We start from the raw sequence: 18,845 nt of genomic DNA on the forward strand, positions 1-18,845 counted from the left end.
GATGATCCACCTGCCTCGGCCTTCCAAAGTGCTTGGATTACAGGAGTGAGCCACCGCGCCCGGCCAAAATGCTTACTCTTATTGCAGAGGCAGGAAAGATGATCTTTTTGAGTTGGTTTTGGGAGCCATCTTCTTGTACTCATTAAAAAAACCTCTGAGGGGCTCAGCTTCATGGCACAATCATGAGGTAGAAAGCAGGGTCTTGGGGTCTGGCCAACTTGGGTTTGAATGTTGACTATGTCATTTATTTGTTGTGTGACCTTGGGCAAATTAACTCCTCAATTTCAATGACCTCGTCTCTCTAATGAAGACAATTACTTCTTCACAGGGTTAGCATAAAGATTAAATGAAGTAAAATATTTAAAACCCCTAACACATGTTTGGCGCATAGGAGGTACTTAATAAAGCATTAGCTTTTGTTTTTACGAGGAAGGGAGAATCCAGATAAAGAATCTGGTAATACCTAATACAGAGGAAGACAGCTCCTCAATATTTACTAATAGAACCTCTCAACTCCACCGGACAGAGAAGTAATCACAGTGGACGTCACTCCAAATACAACATGAGTAAGTTATCAAAGATGATGTTAACCAAAGGAATATAAATCATTCTATTATAAAGACACATGCACATGCATGTTCATTGCAGCACTATTCACAATAGCAAAGAAATGAAATCAACCTAAATGCCCATCAATGGTAGACTGGATAAAGAAAATGTGGTACATATACACCATGGAATACTATGCAGCCATAAAGAAGAATGAGATCATGTCCTTTGGAGGGACATGGATGGAGCTGGAGGCCATTATCCTTAGCAAACTAACACAGGAACAGAAGACCAAATACCGCATATTCTCATTTGTAAGTGGAAGCTAAATGATTAGAACATGGACACATAGAGGGGATCAACAGACACTGGGGCCTTTCGGAGGGTAGAGGGTGGAAGGAGGGAGAGGATCAGGAAAAATAACTAATGGGTATGAGGCTTAACACCTGGGTGATGAAATAATCTGTACAACCCCCCCATGACACAAGTTTACCTATGTAACAAACCTGCAATTATATCCCTGAACTTAAAATAAAAGTTAAGAAAAAGATGATGCTAAAAATATCAGGAAAATGGATTTGTGCTTCCAGGCAAGATGGAGTATCAGGGATCAGATTTAACCTCCTGTCAGAAACAACTGAAAAACTATTCAAAATATATGAAAGAACAGTTTTCAAGATACTGGGCATCACTCATGAAGGACAGTGATCCCTGGGGGATGGGAAACAAACAAACTCCTACAACATACTGTATGAAGAAAGTTTCTAGGCTATGACATAGGGAGAAGAAACCCAGGCACATGATGGTGATCTCCCTGAACAGAGGAGATGAAACTGGGAATTTAGTAAAGCCAAAGTGGAGAGAGCTCAGGATGCGGAGTATAGCAGTCTCCCCTTATGTGTGGTTTGGCTTTCCATGGTGCCAGTTACCCAGTCAACCATGATCTGAAAATATTAAGTGGAAAGTTCCAGAAATAAACAATTCATAAGTTTTAAATTGTGTGCCATTCTGAGTAGCCTGATGAAATTTTAGTGTTTCACTCTGTCTCCCCAGATGTGAATCACCCCTTTGTCGAGTATATGCAAGCTATGTAAGCTACTTGTCCATTAGTCATTTAGTGGCCATCTCGGTTATCCCGATTGACTGTCACCATATCACGGTGCTTGTGTTCAAGTAGCCCTTATTTTACTTAATACTGGCCCCAAAGCACTAGAGTAGTGCTGCTGGCCTATTGTTATAGTATTCTATTTTATTACTAGTTAGTGTTGTTAATCTCTTACTGTGCCTCATATATAAATTAGCTTTATGATAGATATGTATGTATAGGGAAAAACACAGTATACATAGGGTTCGGTACTATCTGCGACTTCAGGCATGCACTGGAGGTCTTGAAATATATCCCCCACAGATAAGGGGGGACTGTAATGAAGAAGAGAGAGATGCGCAGAACTTAGGAAATCTGCAGAGGGTCCTCCTCAAGACTTTGGCTGAGTATTGGTCAGTACACATATGTGAAGAAATTACCCAAAGCTAGGGCTAGAAGCACTAAAAAGGATTAGGAAAAATAATCCTCAGAACTCACACAGGTCTGAGAATAACTCCTGCTCCCTCCTAAAAGAGTAAAAACCTCATAAGGCACAGGGCACCCAGTAGAGTATTAACATTAGTAAGGATACAGAACAGCTGTCCCCAATCTTTTAGGCACCAGGAACCAGTTTCATGGAAGACAATTTTTCCACGGACTGGACCCTTGGGGTACCATGAGGGAAGGTTTCAGGATGAAACTGTTCCATCTCAGATCATCAGGTATTAGATTCTCATAAGGAGGGTCCAACCTAGATCCCTTACATGTGAAGTTCACAATAGGGTTTATGCTTCTCTGAGAATCTAATGCTGCGCTGGTCTGACAGGATGCAGAGCTCAAGCAGTAATGCTCCCTCTCTGGCCACTCACCTCCTGCTGTGTGGCTCAGTTCCTAACAGGCCATGGACCGGTAAAAGGTTCGTTCCAGTCTAGAAGACTAGAACAATACTATAACCAACCTGACTTAATTGACATTTATAGAACATAACCCCTAACAATAGCAAAATATACATTCTTTTTTTTAAGAACACATGTAACAGTTACCAAGATATACGTTTATACTGGGTTACAAAACAAAGCTCAAAAAGTTTAAAAGGGTTCAAGTATGTTATTTGACTACAATGGAAATAAACTAGAAATAACAAACAGCTATCTGGAAAAATCTCCAAATATGTGGAAATTCGGTAACACACTTTTAATTACCCATCAGTCAAAAGAAGAAATTAAAACATAAATTAGAGGCCGGGTGCAGTGGCTCACTCCTATAATCCTACCACTTTGGGAGGCTGAGGTGGGTGAATCGCTAGAGCTCAGGAGTTCGAGACCAGCGTGGGCAACATAGTGAGACCCCATCTCTACTAAATATACAAAATTTAGCTGGGCGTGGTGGTGCTGGGAGGCTGAGGCATAAGAATCACCTGGGAGGAGGAGGTTGCCGTCAGCTGAGATTGCATCACTGCACTCCAGCCTGAGTGACAGAGCAAGACTCTGTTTGAAAAAAAAAAAATGTAAATTAGAAAATATTTTGAACTGGATAAAAATGATGACACAACATACCAGAATTTGTGCAATGGACCTAAAGCAATACTTACAGGGAAATGTTTAGCACGTAATGCCAATATTCAAAAAGAAGAAAACTCTCAAATCAATGACCTCAGTTTCTACCTTACAAATTAGAAAGGAGAAAATTAAATCCAAATTGAACAGAAGAAAATAAATAATAAAATCCTGAGTAGAAATCAAGAAAATAGAAAAGAGAAAAACAAGAGGGAAAAATCAATAAAATCAAAAGCTGATTCTTCATAGAGATCCATATAATTAATAAACCTCTAGCAGAGTGATCAGAAGAGAGGAGACATGACCAATATCAGGAATGAGGTGATATCTCTACTAATTTTCCAGATAATCAAAGGATAAAGGAATATTATAAACAACTTTGTGCCAATAAATCTGACAACTTAGATGGAATGGACAAATTCCTTAAAAGAGACAACTTACCAAAGTTCACTCAAGAAGAATAACCTTAATAACCCTGTATCTACTAAAGAAATGGAGTCTATTATTTAAAAACTTCCAAAAAAAAAAAAAACTCCAGGACCAGATAACAGCCCTGGTAAATTCCACTAAACATTTCAGGAAGACGAAATTTCATACAATTCTACACAAGGCTTCCAGAAACTTGAAGAGGAGAGGATACTTTTCAAATCATTTGGAGACAAGCATTATAACAAAACCAGACAAGAATATTACAAGGAAATGAATGGAGATGGAAGCATGCTTATCAGAGTCCTAGCAAACCAGTTCCAATCAATATATAGAAAGGATAGGCCGGGCGCACTGGCTCATGCCTGTAATCCCAGCACTCTGGGAGGCTGAGGCGGGTGGATCAACTGAGGTCGGGAGTTCAAGACCAACCTGATCGACATAGAGAAACCCTATCTCTACTAAAAAAATATAAAATTAGCCAGGCATGGTGGCATATGCCTATAATCCCAGCTACTTGGGAGGCTGAAGCAGAAGAATCGCTTGAACCTGGGAGGTGGAGGTTGCGGTGAGCTGAGATCACGCCATTGCACTCCAGCCTGGGCAACAAAAGCGAAACGCCGTCTCAAAAAAAAAAAAAAAAAGGTAATATATCATTACCCAAGTGGGGTTTACCAGGAATGTGAAGCTGATTTAATATCTGAAAAATCATCAATGCAATTACACCATATTAGCAGACTAAAAAAGAACCATTTGACAAGATCCAACATCCATTTCTATTAGCAAACAAAATAGAAACAGAAGAAACTTCTTTAACATGATAAAGGGCATCTACAAAAACCCTACTGCTAACTTCATACTTAATGGTGAAAGACTGAATGCATTCTTGCTAAAAGTTCAAGAACAAGGCAAGGATTTCTGTTGACTCTCACCACTTCTATTCAGCAATTTTATAGTAAGAAGGAAAAAGGAATCCAAATAGGAAAGGAATAAGTAAAACTGTCTTTATTTGCAGGTGACATGGTTATATAGAAAATCCTATGGAATTTACAAAAAAGCTACTAGAACTAATAAGTGAGTTTAGCAAGATTGCAGGATATAAGATCAATATACAACAATCAACTGCATTTTTATGGATCAGCAATGAACAACTGGAAACTGAAATTTAAAAAATCATTTACAATAGCACCAAAATTATGAAATAGGGGTAAGTCTGACAAAGGATATGCAAGATCTATCTACTGAAAACTACAAAACATTGCTGAGAGAAATTAAAGTCCTAAATAAATGGAGAAGTATATTATGTTCATGGATTGGAAAACTGAATATTGTTAACATGGCAATGTTATCTTCCAGTTGATCTATGCAGTCATCATAATCCTAATAAAAATCCTGATAGGCTTTTTGGGGTAGAAAACCAATTTTAAATTCATATGGAAATGCAAAGGACCTAGAATACCCAAAAGAACTTTGATAAAGAAGAAAGTTGGAGGACTTACACTACCTGAAGTCATGACTTATTATAAAATTACAATAATTAAGTCAGTGCAATACCGGCATCAAGCTGGACAAATAGATCAATAGAACAGAACAAAATGTCAAGAAACAGACCCATACATATATGATTAATTTTTTTTTTTAAAGAGACTTGCTCTGTTTCCCAGGTTGGAGTGCAGTAGCACAATCATAGTTTGCTGTAACCTTGAACTTCTGGGTTCAAGATATCTTCTTGCTTTAGCCTCCTGAGTAGCTAGGACCGCAGGAATGTACCACAATGCCTGGCTAGTTGAATTTTTTTTTTTCTTTTTTTAGAGACAGGGTCTACTATGTTGCTCAGGCTGGTCTCAAACTCCTGGCCAGAAGTGATCCTCCCACTCAGCCCAATGTGTTGGGATTACAGGCATAAGCCACTGGGGCAGGCCTGAATAACTGATTTTTGACAATGATGCAAAGGCAATTCAGTGGCGAAAGGACAGTTAAAAAAAAAGTTCAAAAAAGGGACAAAGAACTCTGACTTATTCTGTTTACCATAATCAAAGATGAGCTCATGCTGAATTACAGATTTAAATGTAAAACCTAAAACTATAAAACTTCCAGAAGAAAACCTAGGAGAAAATCTTTATGACCTTGGTTTTAGGCAAAGATTTCTTAGCTACCACACCATAAATACGATCCATAAAAGAAAAATTAGTAGGTTGGACTTCATTAAAATTAAAAATTTGTGCTCTTTGAAAGGTATTAAGGAAATAAAAAAATAAGCCACAGACTAGAAGAAAATTGCATAAATCAAATATCTGATAAAGGATTTGTATTCAGAGTATAAACTCTTAAAATGCAATAAAAAGAAAACAAACCCAATAAAAATTAAACAAAGATTTGAACAGACACTTCACCAAACAAAATATATAGATGCAAATAAACATATGAAAAGATGCTCAACATTGTCAGAGAAATGGAAATTAAAATGACAATGATTTACAACATCACACCTATTAGAATGTCTAAAGTTAAAAAGACTGACTATACTAAGTATTGATAAGGTTGTGGAACAACTAAAACACTAGTACCCTATTGATGTAATTGTAAAATGGTATAACCACTTTGGAAAACAGTTTGTCAGTTTCTTAAAATGTTAAATATATACCTATTATACGACCCAGCCAAAGCATATGATCTTAGCAGTTTTAGAAACTCCTTATCTTACCCTTATCTCCAACATCATTATTGAGCATGGTCCTCACAATGACCAAAGTCAGAATTTATTTATATGCAACTCTGCAGATGTTCATACTCTAAGTGAGGCTGTACAACAGAGTAGACTGGCAGTTTGCCCTTGCACATTAGTTGGGGAAAGTGGCTGAAAACAGGGAAGTGATGTTAACATTGTGGGCTATAGTTTGAAAATGTAAGAAATAAAAGAACAGGGTGGGCATAGTGGCTCACAAATAAAAGAGTAGAAAAAATAAAAATACGGACTGGGTGTGGTGGCTCATGCCTGTAATCCCAGCACTTTGGGAGGCCAACGTGGGCGGACTGCTTGATCCTAGGAGTTTGAGACTAGCCTGGGCAACATGGTGAAAAATACAAAAATTAGCTGGGCATGGGGGCATGAGCCTGTAGTCCCAGCTACTCAGGAGGCTGAGGCAGGAGGATCCATTGAGCCCCAAAGGTTGAGACTGCAGTGAGCCATCGACAGCACCACTGCACTCCAGCCTGGGCAATAGAGGGAGACCATCTCCAAACAAACAAAAATACACATTATGTTGTACACCATAAATATATACAATTGTTTGTCAATTAAAAAATAAATAAATAAGAGTAAGGAAATACACCAAATTGCTAGCTGTGCTATTATAAGGATGGAGCCATTAATCATTTTCTTCTGTATTGTATTTTCCAATTTTTTGGTAATCTGCTTATATAACTTCTTCTATTGCAGAATTAATATAATATCAAAAGTCAGGTTGTCATCTTGGTATGGCTTTTGAATAAGAGAAGCAGGATGATAAGAGAAGGGAGGCTGAGTGACACAGGCTGATGGGGTTGCTGGCAGCAATCTAACAGGGGAAGCTGCATGCAGGCTCCAGACACCTGCAACTGAGTAACTGTGTCAGTGGACTGTTCTCCTTTAAAAACAATGTTGCTATACTCTGGGATTCCTTTTTTCCAATCTTACGTTCTGTACTATAGCATGATACAGAAGGCAGAGTTAATACCCAAGTAAGTATAGTTCCTTCCTTATTCTATAAGGGAGTAGTCTGTGTCTTTTTAAAACATTTATCTTCCACAAGGCACTTTTCAGTTGCACTATTAATGTCTAACAGTAGTATTAATCATGTTTTCCAGATGACAAATGCTTTTGTTGGCACCTGTAATGGAAGAAATAATTTAGCCTCTAGAATGTGTATTTCTGCTTCATGTTCCTCAGCCAGCTAGCTGTCAGTATGAAGAGATACAACCCCCTCTAAATAATTTCAGTGCTGTTACTTAAAAGCAGACTAAATAAATATAGGTCCTCATTAAGCTATTTTGTGCCTATGTCTCTCCTTTATTTATATTATTAGATCTTCCACAAAATGTAATCTCTCAGTTGAAAGATGCAGGCTCCATAAGAGTGACGACGGGGAAGAAAAACGTCGGATGGAATTGCAAAATGCTCCCTTCACAGAGGATATGTATGTCTCTAGAGGAGTGATTTATCTGGACAGGTCTCAAAAATACTCATTTATTCAATGCTTACTACTACTGTACTAGGCACAGCTCCTTCATTCCCTTCCTTCACAATGAGAACAGCCCTTCTTCTTTATCTCCTGTTAAAATTCTTCAAGGACTATCTCAAATGACATATCCTCCATGGGGCACACTTTCTTCCCTATTCTTCTAGCTGATATTGAGCTTTTCTGATAGCATTTCAAAGAATCATGAGATTCTGGAGTTGGTGGGGGTGGGGAGTGGGAATCTCAGAGTCTTTTAATCTTTCTTTCAGAAACCCAAGAGAAGTGACTTTTTCCAAGGTGTGCAGATGAGTTAGAAGTAAGCAATCTCAAGTGTGCTACACAGTAGTCCAGTCATACACTGCCATGTATCATTAAGATCTATGAAGGTCTGTCTGGTCTCCTAGCTTGTAAACTCTGTGAGGAGGGAGACCAAGTTTTGTTCATCTTCACTTTGCCCAGGAAGTAAGTACAAAGTCAGATGGTATGTGCCTGCTCAGTTCAAAGTCAGATGGTATGTGCCTGCTCAGTTCAAAGTCAGATGGTATGTGGCCCCTCAATTGATTTGGTTAGAAAAGGTGCTAGCTGAAGGAAAATCATGGGTTTGATTGGTTGGAAACAGTCCTGCTGTAGAAGCCCAAAGCAAGAGGGCCTGGAATTTGCTGTCATCAAAAACTCTACAACAATCTGAAGTAGATGAGCATTATGACTTTTAGAAAGTGCAATAGTAGGAGATATTCCATGAGATGGAGCAACTCTGTTCTGTTTTTTGTTTTGTTTTGTTTTTTGTTTTTTGAGACAGAGTTTCACTCTTGTCACCCAGGCTGGAGTGCAATGGCATGATTTCGGCTCCCTGCAACCTCTGCCTCCCGGGTTCAAGCGATTCTTCTGTCTCAGCCTCCTGAGTAGCTGGGATTATGGGCGTCTGCCACCATGCCTGGCTAATTTTTGTATTTTTAGTAGAGACAGCGTTTCACCATGTTGGCCAGGCTGGTCTCGAACTCCTGACCTCAGGTGATCCGTCTGCCTTGGCCTCCCAAAGTGCTGGGATTACAGGTGTGAATCACCATGCACGGCCAGAGCAACTCTGTTCTAATAACAACTGGGGAAGTGCTTATAACCCCAAAGTCAAGTGGGTGATGTTTCTTTTTCCCTCTAGCTGGATTAACATTAATAGTTAAATGAAAATAAAGCTTCAATAGATTGTTTTTCCTTAAAATGTAGACCCACACACAACCCTTTTTAAATGTGCAAGTGTATTCTCATTAGAAAATTAGAATGCTATGTGAAAAAATTGACAAAACTTCCAAGAATGTTGAAAAATTTTGGTCAGTTTCGCTAGCAAGCCTGCCTGATATCTGAAGAGCACAAGCATTTAAAGAGGCACTATGAAGACAGTGGGAAGTTGGGAGGTTAGAGTTTTAGCTTTTAGTTTGCCACTATTCCAACTAGCCACTCACCCATCCAACCATTCACTCCTTCCTTCAAAAATATTTAAGTACCAACTACGTGTCAGGCACTCTGCTGTGCAGAGCAGAGAACCAGGAAGATATGGCAATTACATTCTAGAGAGGAAGACAACAATAAACAAAAGAAAACAAATAAAGAAGGCAAGTTCAAACTGTAATAAATACCATTGAGGAAATAAACAGGATGACAGAGAGTAATGGGTGGGGAGGTGACAGTAGGAATTACATTAGTCTGACTAGCAAGGCATCACATATCCAGCTATGTAATATCAGGCAAATCAACTGAATTTTTCTGGTACTTAGATCTCCAACATGAAAAACTAAGGTTGAACCAGATGACATCAGAGTAGAAAAAGCCCTGGACTTGAAGTAAGGAGACTTAAGCTGTGTCCTGGCCTTGTCTGTAAAACTCACCTACACTCTCTCTATGTGAGGAGAATATGAAAGCTGTCAAGAATTGAAGTCACCTTCAGACTAAGCCCACGTACTAAGAAGAACATTCCTTTCACTTAAGATTTTGTGCAAATCTCTGGATGTTTATTTTCATTTTCACTAAAGAAGACCTCTGAGAACTTCAGAGACACTAGATTGTTTTCTATTCTATTACTTCCAGACACGAAGCATATTTACTCTATGAATGGGATGAGTTTGGTAGATAGGCATCGATAACCCAAATAGTGATAACATATTCTTCATCATACATTAAAAAAATACACTCATTTTTTCCTCTCTTTCACTTCCCGCAATAATTTTAAATCAATTAGTGATAGGCTGAAGAATAAAACCTAAACCACTAGCAAACTATTATCTTTTTAAAAAATTTTGGCTATTATTAAGTTTGACTACAGAGTCAAAGCATGCTTCAGTGAAAATCAACTTGTCATATCCAAGAAAAGAAATCGTACCGAGTGTAAAGTGCCATTACTGGTCACTGCAGGAGGGCGGGCCCATCGCTCATTTTCCAGTTCTTCCATTACTTGGTTCATGGCACTCTTTAGCCATGTGTCCACAGAAACACCAATCTGCTTTAGCAGGTCCAACCGGGCTTCAGCTTTCAATTTAATTATCTAAAGAACCAAGAAAATGGTCGGAAATCAAGGCTTTTATTATTCACAATAGCAAAGATAAGGAATCAACCCAAATGCCCATCAATGATTGACTGGATAAAGAAAATGTGGTACATATACACCATGGAATACTATGCAGCCATAAAAAGGACAGAGATCATATCCTTTGCAGGGACATGAATGCAGCTGCATGCCATTATCCTCAGCAAACTAAGGCAGGAACAGAAAACCAAACACTGCATGTTCTCACTTGTAAGTGGGAGCTGAACAATGAGAACATATGGACACATGAGTGGGGGAGAACAACACACACTGGGGCCTGTCAGAGGGTGATGGGTGGGGAAGGAGAGCATTAAAAAGAATAGCTAATGGAGCTGGGCTTAATAGCTAGGTGATGGGTTGATCTGTGCAGCAAACCACCATGGCACACATACCAGGATTACTTTTGCACCACCCTAATAACAAACCCGCACATCCTGCACACGTATCCGGGAACTTAAAAGTTGAAAAAAAAATTAGCTAGGCATGGTATCATGGGCCTGTAGTCCCAGCTACTTGGGAGGCTAAGGCGGGAGGATCACTTGAACCCAGGAAGGGGAAGTTGCAGTGAGTGGAGATCGCACCACTACACTCCCGCCTGGGTGACAGAGCAAGACTCTGTTAAAAACAAACAAACAAACAAACAAACTAAGAAACTACATAACTGTCACGAAAGGAAATTACTTAAAAGGAAAAAAAAATCATACATGATCCTATCAGTCTTACATGGCAAATATTCTCAAGGCTTTGTCCACATGCAGACATATTTTTGCACAACTGTATTCTTTGTGGCAATGCAGCTTAGCTTTTACTTTTTAAGTTACCTTTTTTTTTTAAATTTTTTATTTTTTTGAGACGGAGTCTCACTCTGTCACCCAGGCTGGAGTGCAGTGGTATGATCTTGGCTCACCGCAACCTTCACCTCCTGGGTTCAAGCAATTCTCCTGCCTCAGCCCCCCAAGTAGCTGGGATTACAGGTGTGTACCACCACACCCGGCTAATTTTTGTATTTTTAGTAGAGGCAGGGTTTTGCCAAGTTGGCCAGGCTGGTATCGAACTCCTGACCTCAGGTGATCCACCTGCTTCAGCCTCCCAAAGTGCTGGGATTACAGGCGTGAGCCACCTCACCCAGCCAAGTTACCATTTATTATAAACTTCTTATTTATATCCCTATTAAAAAAAGGAAATCAAGGCTTTTTTCCCTCAAACTAATTAAGTTCTTCCTAATTGATTAATTACAACAATCTTGATATTCACTAGCAATTCTTCCCTGGCACAGATGCTAATTTTTCACTTGAAGCAGGGCAAGAGAAGGGGAGAGGGAGGGGAGATAGTGAAGAAGGGAAAGAGAGGGTTGGGGGGAGGGAAGAAGAGAAAGAGAGAGACAGAGGCAGAGAGACAGAGAACATGAACAAAAGAAAGGAATCAGGGTCTCCTAACAATGGAATACTTGCTTTTTTTTTTTTTAATAAAAGTATGGAATGCTTCACGAATTTGTGTGTCATCCTTGCATAGGGGCCATGCTAATCTTCTCTGCATCATTTCAATTTTAGTATATGTGATGCTGAAGTGAGCACATACTTGCATTTTGACAAGGGCATGATATTGATGATAGATCAAATATAACTTGTGAAGAGGAAGAGATCAAGAGTGATAAAGTCTGTTTCCTTTTCCTGTTCATAAGGCTATGCCTCAGAACACCCCAAAATCCAGCATTTTCAGTAGCCTTCTAACCCATTTCCTGGACTTTTTCTCCTCTGTAATCCATCTTTTACAGTCTGTGAATGACCTCATCATGTTGCTCCCCTGTTTAAAAACTTTCATAACTCCTGACTATCTACTGAGTAAAGAATTAACTAATTCTTAACTAGGAATAAAAAATATCTTTCACAGTTTGGCTATTTCCTTCTACTGTTTCTTTCCACACCCCCCTATGCTCCCACCCCACTGTCCCACTTGCTGTTCCTCTGATCCATCATGTGCTTGCGTGCCTGTGTGCGTGCCAGTCCCTCTGTAAATGCCTTCTCACTGCTTTTTGATGCCTGGTGAGTGCTTATCTTTTGACGGTCCGTTCAAATATTACCCTTTCCACAAAGATTTTTCTAAGTATTTCTCAACCTTCCTTAGGCAGTTAATAATTCCTTTTTCTCTGCTCCTAAAGCACTCTATATAGATCTAATTACAATGTGATAGGCACTAAATTATACTTAGCAATTTAACTAAGTATGCCTGTTTGATATAATTGGGGGCTCCTTTAAGACTCGAGCATTGACATTCAGCGTTATTCTCCTGTTATGTGTTCAGTAACCTTTTTTGAATAAATATCCTATATAACTGTGCTTCTACTTTTCCAAGAAAAGACTGAACAGGCTCTACCAATCTTGAAAGACTGCCATTCAATGATACTGAGTTATAAACTACTGTGTCTCTTTAATAATAATAATTTTTAATATAAAAGAACTTCTCTCTAACAATTCTAACATTCTTCAGCACAAGCTTAAAGAATTCCCCCTTTGGGCCAGGTGTGGTGGCTCACGCCTGTAATCCCAGCACTTTGGGAAGCCAAGGGGGGCAGATCACGAGGTCAGGAGATCAAGACCATCCTGGTTAACACAGTGAAACCCTGTCTCTACTAAAAATACAAAAAATTAGCTGGGCGTGGTGGCGGGTGCCTGTAGTCCCAGCTACTCGGGAGGCTGAGGCAGGAGAATGGTGTGAACCCGGGAGGCGGAGCTTTCAGTGAGCCGAGATCGCGCCACTGCACTACAGCCCGGGTGACAGTGCGAGACTCTGTCTCAAAAAAAAAAAAAAAAAAAAAAAAAAAAAAAGAATTCCCCCTTTGACTTGGCTGCCTTTATTGACTAACTTGTTTGTTGACTAATAGTAATGTCTTTGCTTTTAAACTACATTTATGATGTGGCTGGCAGAAATAGCAGAGATTGAGAATAAAAAGTTCCTATTCTCCAAATTCAAGAAAGGGAATAACTGCTTATTCTTTAGCCCTTGTTCCATAAACCATAAACAAGTAACCACAGAACTAGTTTTAAACCCCTCCTGATCAGAAAGTAACTGCTGCTTTGCTCCAACAGCCATGCCTCTGAAAGTCAGCTAATCTGTGACAGCTTCTGCTTCTACTAGTCCTCCAAACTCTAAAAACCAAGGCTGAAAGTGAGCCAACCCCTTAAACATTCCTAGTTTTGAAAATCTGCCAATCCCTGACATTCAAGCTTCTCAAAACCCTATATATCAACTCTTGCTTTGTTCAGAGTCAATGTGTTTTGTGTCATTCTCTTTTGCTTAGCAAGTAATACATTCAGCCTCTTTTGCTTAGCAAGTAATGCATTCAGCTTCATTGTTTCACATATGCAAGTGGTGATCTCTTCCTTAACATTTAAGGTTCCACTAAGTTAATTTTGAGGACTTTCACTTGGTGGCTTTTTGTGGGACTCTTGGACAAACAAGTTGGAGCTGGTGCAGTGGCTTGTACCTGGAGCCCAAGCTACTCAGGAGACTGAGGAGGCAGGCTCGCTTGAGTCCAGGAGTTTGAGGCTGCAGTGAGCTATGATCATGCCTGTGAATAGATAGCCATTGCACTCCAGTGACAAATACCTTTGGTACATAATTTTTTTTTTTTTTTTTTTTTAGAGCCAGAGTGGTTGCTCTTTTGCCCAGGCTGCTCTTGAACTCCTGAGCTCAAGCAATCCTCCTATCTTGGCCTGCAAAAGTGTTGGGATTACAGGTGTGAACTGCTGTGCCCAACGAATTGATTTCCCTCCGAATTCTCTGCTTGGGGAGTTGATATCAAAAACAATTTATGTTCTGACTTGTATCACTGGGCTTTCTTTGCTGAATTAATTTTTTTTATATTAACGTTTTTAAGCAAATAGATTTTTATAAAAATTGAGGTAAAACATTACATAAAATTTACTATCTGCACCATTTTTAAGTATACAATACAATGGTTTGGGGTATCATATACGTCTTTATATAAGATAACTGGAATTTTTGGCTTAGCGGCACTCCATTTGGTAAATACTCTTGCAAAAATCTGCTTATTCTTTTCATAATTTCTTTCTTTTTTTGGTAAAACTTTATTGACATACAGCTCAGGTGACAAAGACCTTTTGGCACACAACATTTTTTTTTCTTTTTTTTTTTTTTAGGACCACACAATTCACTCAAGTCTGAAATTCAGTGGCTTATAGTATATTCATAGTACATGCAACCATCACCACAGTCAAATTTAGAATATTTATCACCTCCAAAAGAAACCATGTACCATTTACCTATTGTTCTCCAGCCCCCTATTCCCTGCAGTCTTGACAATCACTATTCTACTTTCTGTCTATAAAGATTTGCCTATTCCAGACATTTAACACATATGAAATAATATAATACATGGTCTTTTATGACTAACTTCTCTCACTTTGCATAATATTTTCAAGATTCATCTACTTTGTAACATGTATCAGTATTTCATTTTTTTAATGGCCAAATAACATTCTATTGTATGGATAAACATTAGAATGTTTATCCATTTGTCAGTTGGGAGTCATTTAGGTTGTTTCTATTTCTTGGCTATTATGAATAATATTGCTATAAACGTGTGTGTATAAATTTTAGTGTGGACATGTTTTCACTTCTTTTGGGTTTATATGTAGGGCTGGCATTGCTGGATCATGAAGTAATGCTAAGTTTAACCATCTGGGGAAATACCAGACTGTTTTTCAACGTGGCTCTATCATTTGATCCCACCAGTAGGGTGATGAGGGTTTCTCCACATCCTGGCAAATGCTTGTTAATGTCTGTCTTTTGACTCTAGCCATGCTAGTGGATATAAAGTGGTATCTTACTGTTGTTTGCATTTTCCTGGATAACTATTAATGTTACAAATCTTAGGCCAGGCACGGTGGCTCATGCCTATAATCCCAGCACTTTGGGAGGCTGAGGCGGGCAGATCACCAGGTCAGGAGTTTGAGACCAGCCTGGCCAACACAGTGAAACCCCATCTCTACTAAAAATACAAAAAATTAGCCGGGCATGGTGGCGGGTGCCTGTAATCCCAGCTACTCAGGAGGCTGGGGCAGGAGAATCGCTTGAACCTGGGAGGTGGAGGCTGCAGTGAACCGAGATTGCGCCACTGCACTCCAGCCCAGGCAACGGTGCGAGACTCTGTTTCAAAAAAAAAAAAAAATGAATCTTTTCATGTGCTTATTTATTGGTTATTCATACATCTTCTTTGGAGAAATGTCTATTCAGACCCTTTTCCCATTTTTAAGTTGAGTATTTTTGCCTTTTTATTATTATGAGTTTTAATATATTCTAGAAGTAAGTTTCTATCAGATACATGATTTGCAAATATTTTCCCCCATTCTGTGGGCTGTCTTTCATTTTCTTGAAAGTGTCATTTGAAACATGAAAGTTTTAAATTTTGATGATGTCTAATTTATCTAGTTTTTCTTTTGCTGCTTAGGCTTTGGTGTTATATCTAAGAAACTAATCCAAGGCCACAAAGACTTACCCCTGTGGTTTTTTTTGTAAGTTTATTAGCTTTCGCTGTTACATTTAGGTATTCATTTTGAGTTAGTTTGTATATATGATGTAAAGTGGGGTTGTTAAGATAATTAACTGGAAGGTCATTAAACTGAGGCAGCTCCAGCATCCCGGGTTCCTATGTAAGCAAACCAAAACTCAACTCAGTATAAATGGTAAAACAAAACTGAAGTTTAACCAATCAAAAACTGCCAACTACCTTCTAACTAGAAACTTTCCAGTGGAATGATCCAAAAAAGGCTACTACCGTGCCACTTTAACCAATCAAATATTTGCTTTGTTTTGCTTCTGAGTTCACCCTATAAAAGCATTCCTCTGGTGTTCCATTGGTGGAACCCTGAACTGCATATGATCTGGTGCTGCCCAAGTAATTATCGCTATTTTCTCAAATAAAAAAAAATTTAATGTGCCTAAGTTTATCTTTTAACAGGGTCAAACTTCATTCTTTTGCATATGGATATCCACTTGCCCTAGCACCATTCTAGTATGCTTTTGCTTTTTTAAGAGACAGGGTCTCACTGTTGCCCAAGCTGAAATGCGGTGGTATGACAATAGCTCACTGCAGTCTCAAACTGCTGGGCTCAAGTGATCCTCCTAATGTAGCCTTCCCAGTAGCTAGGACTACAGGTGCATGCCACCATGCCTGGCTAATTTTTAAAATTTTTTGTAGAGACAGCCATCTCACTATGTTGCCTAGGCTGGTCTTGAACTTCTGGCCTCAAGTGATCCTCCTGCCTCAGCCTCCCAAAATGCTGGGATTACAGGTGCGAGCCACTGTGCCTGACCTCTAGTATTCATTTTAAAACAATGAAATGTTTTTATTTTTGTTTTTTAAAAGAGTGAACCAACAAGCTCTTTCTTAGAAATCACATATGCAAGTCATTTAATTGCTGAAGCAGAAAAGAGAGAAGTATTCAGTACATTCTATTTTCTCAAAGCAGTTATTCAGGTAATCTAGTTTTTACAAGATTTATTTTGTCAGTATTTTACCAAACAACAGATAAACATGGTATTTGCCAACTCAGATTTAGACTGCAGTCCCAGAATTAAACACTGCTATCTTCCCTTTAGGATTTCAGTTGCTTATAAGTTAAAAATTGTCTAAAAGCAGAACTTTCTAGTGTTTTCAAATGAATTTTCATGATTTGCCAACTTATTAAAAATTTTCAGAGTATAGCTCTCTGTAAACTTGATGGCATTCCAGATACTACTTGACCAAATCATTTTTGGAAGCTTTAAAGAGATAGAGCTTTTAAAAATAATATTTTAAAAATCCAGATCTTTTAGGATACATAATCTTGGTTTATAAACACAGTCAATTACCTAGATTTTAACACAACATTTAACATAAGCACATATAAGTGTAAAGCTATAGTTGAATTTCAAGTCTGTAAATCTAATTTGGACTAATTCATTTGTCTTTAACATATCTCTTCTCTAAGGACAAGGACTGTGTGTAATGTGTTACTATTTAGGACAGTGGTTTACTTGTAGAATATAATCAATAATGGTAGATAATAGTATTTGCTACTCCATCTTTGGTACCTCAAAAAAAAGCTCCAAACAGCTTTTATCATAGGTACTAGGAACTATATCATCATATATTTCATTTAATTCACAAAACAATTCTAGGGGTCAATATTATAAACTATCTAGCTAGCTAGCTATTATTTATTTGACAGAGTCTTGCTCTGCTGCCCAGGCTCGAGTGCAGTGGTGCAATAATAGCTCACTGTAACCTTGAATTTCTCCTGAGCAGTTGGGACCAGAAGCATATGCCACCACATCTAATGTTAAAGTTTTTTGTAGAGATGGGGTCTTGCTATGCTGCCCGGTTGGTATCAAACTCCTGGCCTCAAACGATCCTTCTGCCCTCCTGCCCTGGCCTCCCAAAATGCTGGAATTAGAGGTGTCAGCCACCATCCCTAGCCCCAAAAATCCATTTTATAGATGAGAAAAATGATTTAATCAAGGTCACACCAACTGTGGTAAACCATTATATTAAAGGTTCCCAAATAATCATGCTTCCTGGTATCTATGTAGTCCACTCCCACCATGATTCTGGGCTTGTCCATGTGATTTGCTTTGGCTAGTGGGGCATTTGCCAATTTAATGGAAACAGAGGACCCTCAATAAGTGCTATTTGGATCTGACTTCTCGAAATATGCTGCCACCATGCTGGGGAAGTCCAGTTTAACCTATATGCTGATGAAAGACCACATGGGGAAAAGACCCAGCCATCACAGCTGAGCCCAGCCCTCTGGCCAGTCCTCTAGCTGAAAGTAATTGCTTGAGTAACCTCAGGCAAAACCAGCAAAAGAAATGACTAGTTGGCCTGGCACAGTGGCTGACACCTGTGATCCCCGCATTTTGGGAGGCTGAGGTGGGAGGATTGCTGAGCCCAGGAATTCGAGGTTTGAGGCAGCCTGGGCAAAATAGTGAGACCCTATCTCTATAAAAAATGAAAATAAAATATTAGCTGGGTTTGGTGGTACATGCCTGTAGTCCCAGCTATTCGGGAGGCTGAGGTGGGAGGACTGCTTGATGCCACGAGGTTGAGGCTGCAGTGAGTTGTGCCACTGCAGTCCAGCCTGCGAGACAGTGAGATGGTCTCAAAAGAAAATAAAAGAATAAAAGGAAATGCATAGTCAGCACCCAGAATGGCAACAGATAATAAACCACTGTTGTTTTTGCCATAAAGTTTGGGGTGGTTTTCAAAGGCAGCAACAGATTACTGTGTTCGAACAACATAATCTCCAATTATTTGGATATTTTCTAGCCATCTTTCTATTATGGATTTTTAATATAAGCCTAATTAATCAAGAACTTACTATGTATAATATCAATCCTTTTAAACTTATTGAAACAGGTTTATGGTCCAGTGTATG

At 39.0% G+C, this 18,845-nt stretch overlaps 1 protein-coding gene and 1 non-coding gene across 4 annotated transcripts in view; both read right to left on the reverse strand.

The window, feature by feature from the left end:
- FCHSD2 (FCH and double SH3 domains 2) overlaps nt 1-18,845 on the reverse strand; it is a 306,616-nt gene that overhangs the window by 20,943 nt on the left and 266,828 nt on the right. For all 3 annotated transcript variants that reach the window (XM_019037195.4, XM_019037196.4, XM_055356755.1), the window contains one exon: nt 10,204-10,365. In XM_019037195.4, coding sequence (XP_018892740.1) covers nt 10,204-10,365 — 162 coding nt within the window. The remainder of the gene's footprint in view (nt 1-10,203; nt 10,366-18,845) is intronic.
- On the reverse strand, nt 11,875-11,981 carry LOC115933393 (U6 spliceosomal RNA). Its single transcript, XR_004069243.1, has one exon. It is a non-coding gene; the product is annotated as a U6 spliceosomal RNA (small nuclear RNA).

The sequence above is a fragment of the Gorilla gorilla genome, chromosome 9 (genome assembly GCF_029281585.2).
Source record: "Gorilla gorilla gorilla isolate KB3781 chromosome 9, NHGRI_mGorGor1-v2.1_pri, whole genome shotgun sequence".
Classification (NCBI taxonomy): Eukaryota; Metazoa; Chordata; class Mammalia; order Primates; family Hominidae; genus Gorilla; species Gorilla gorilla.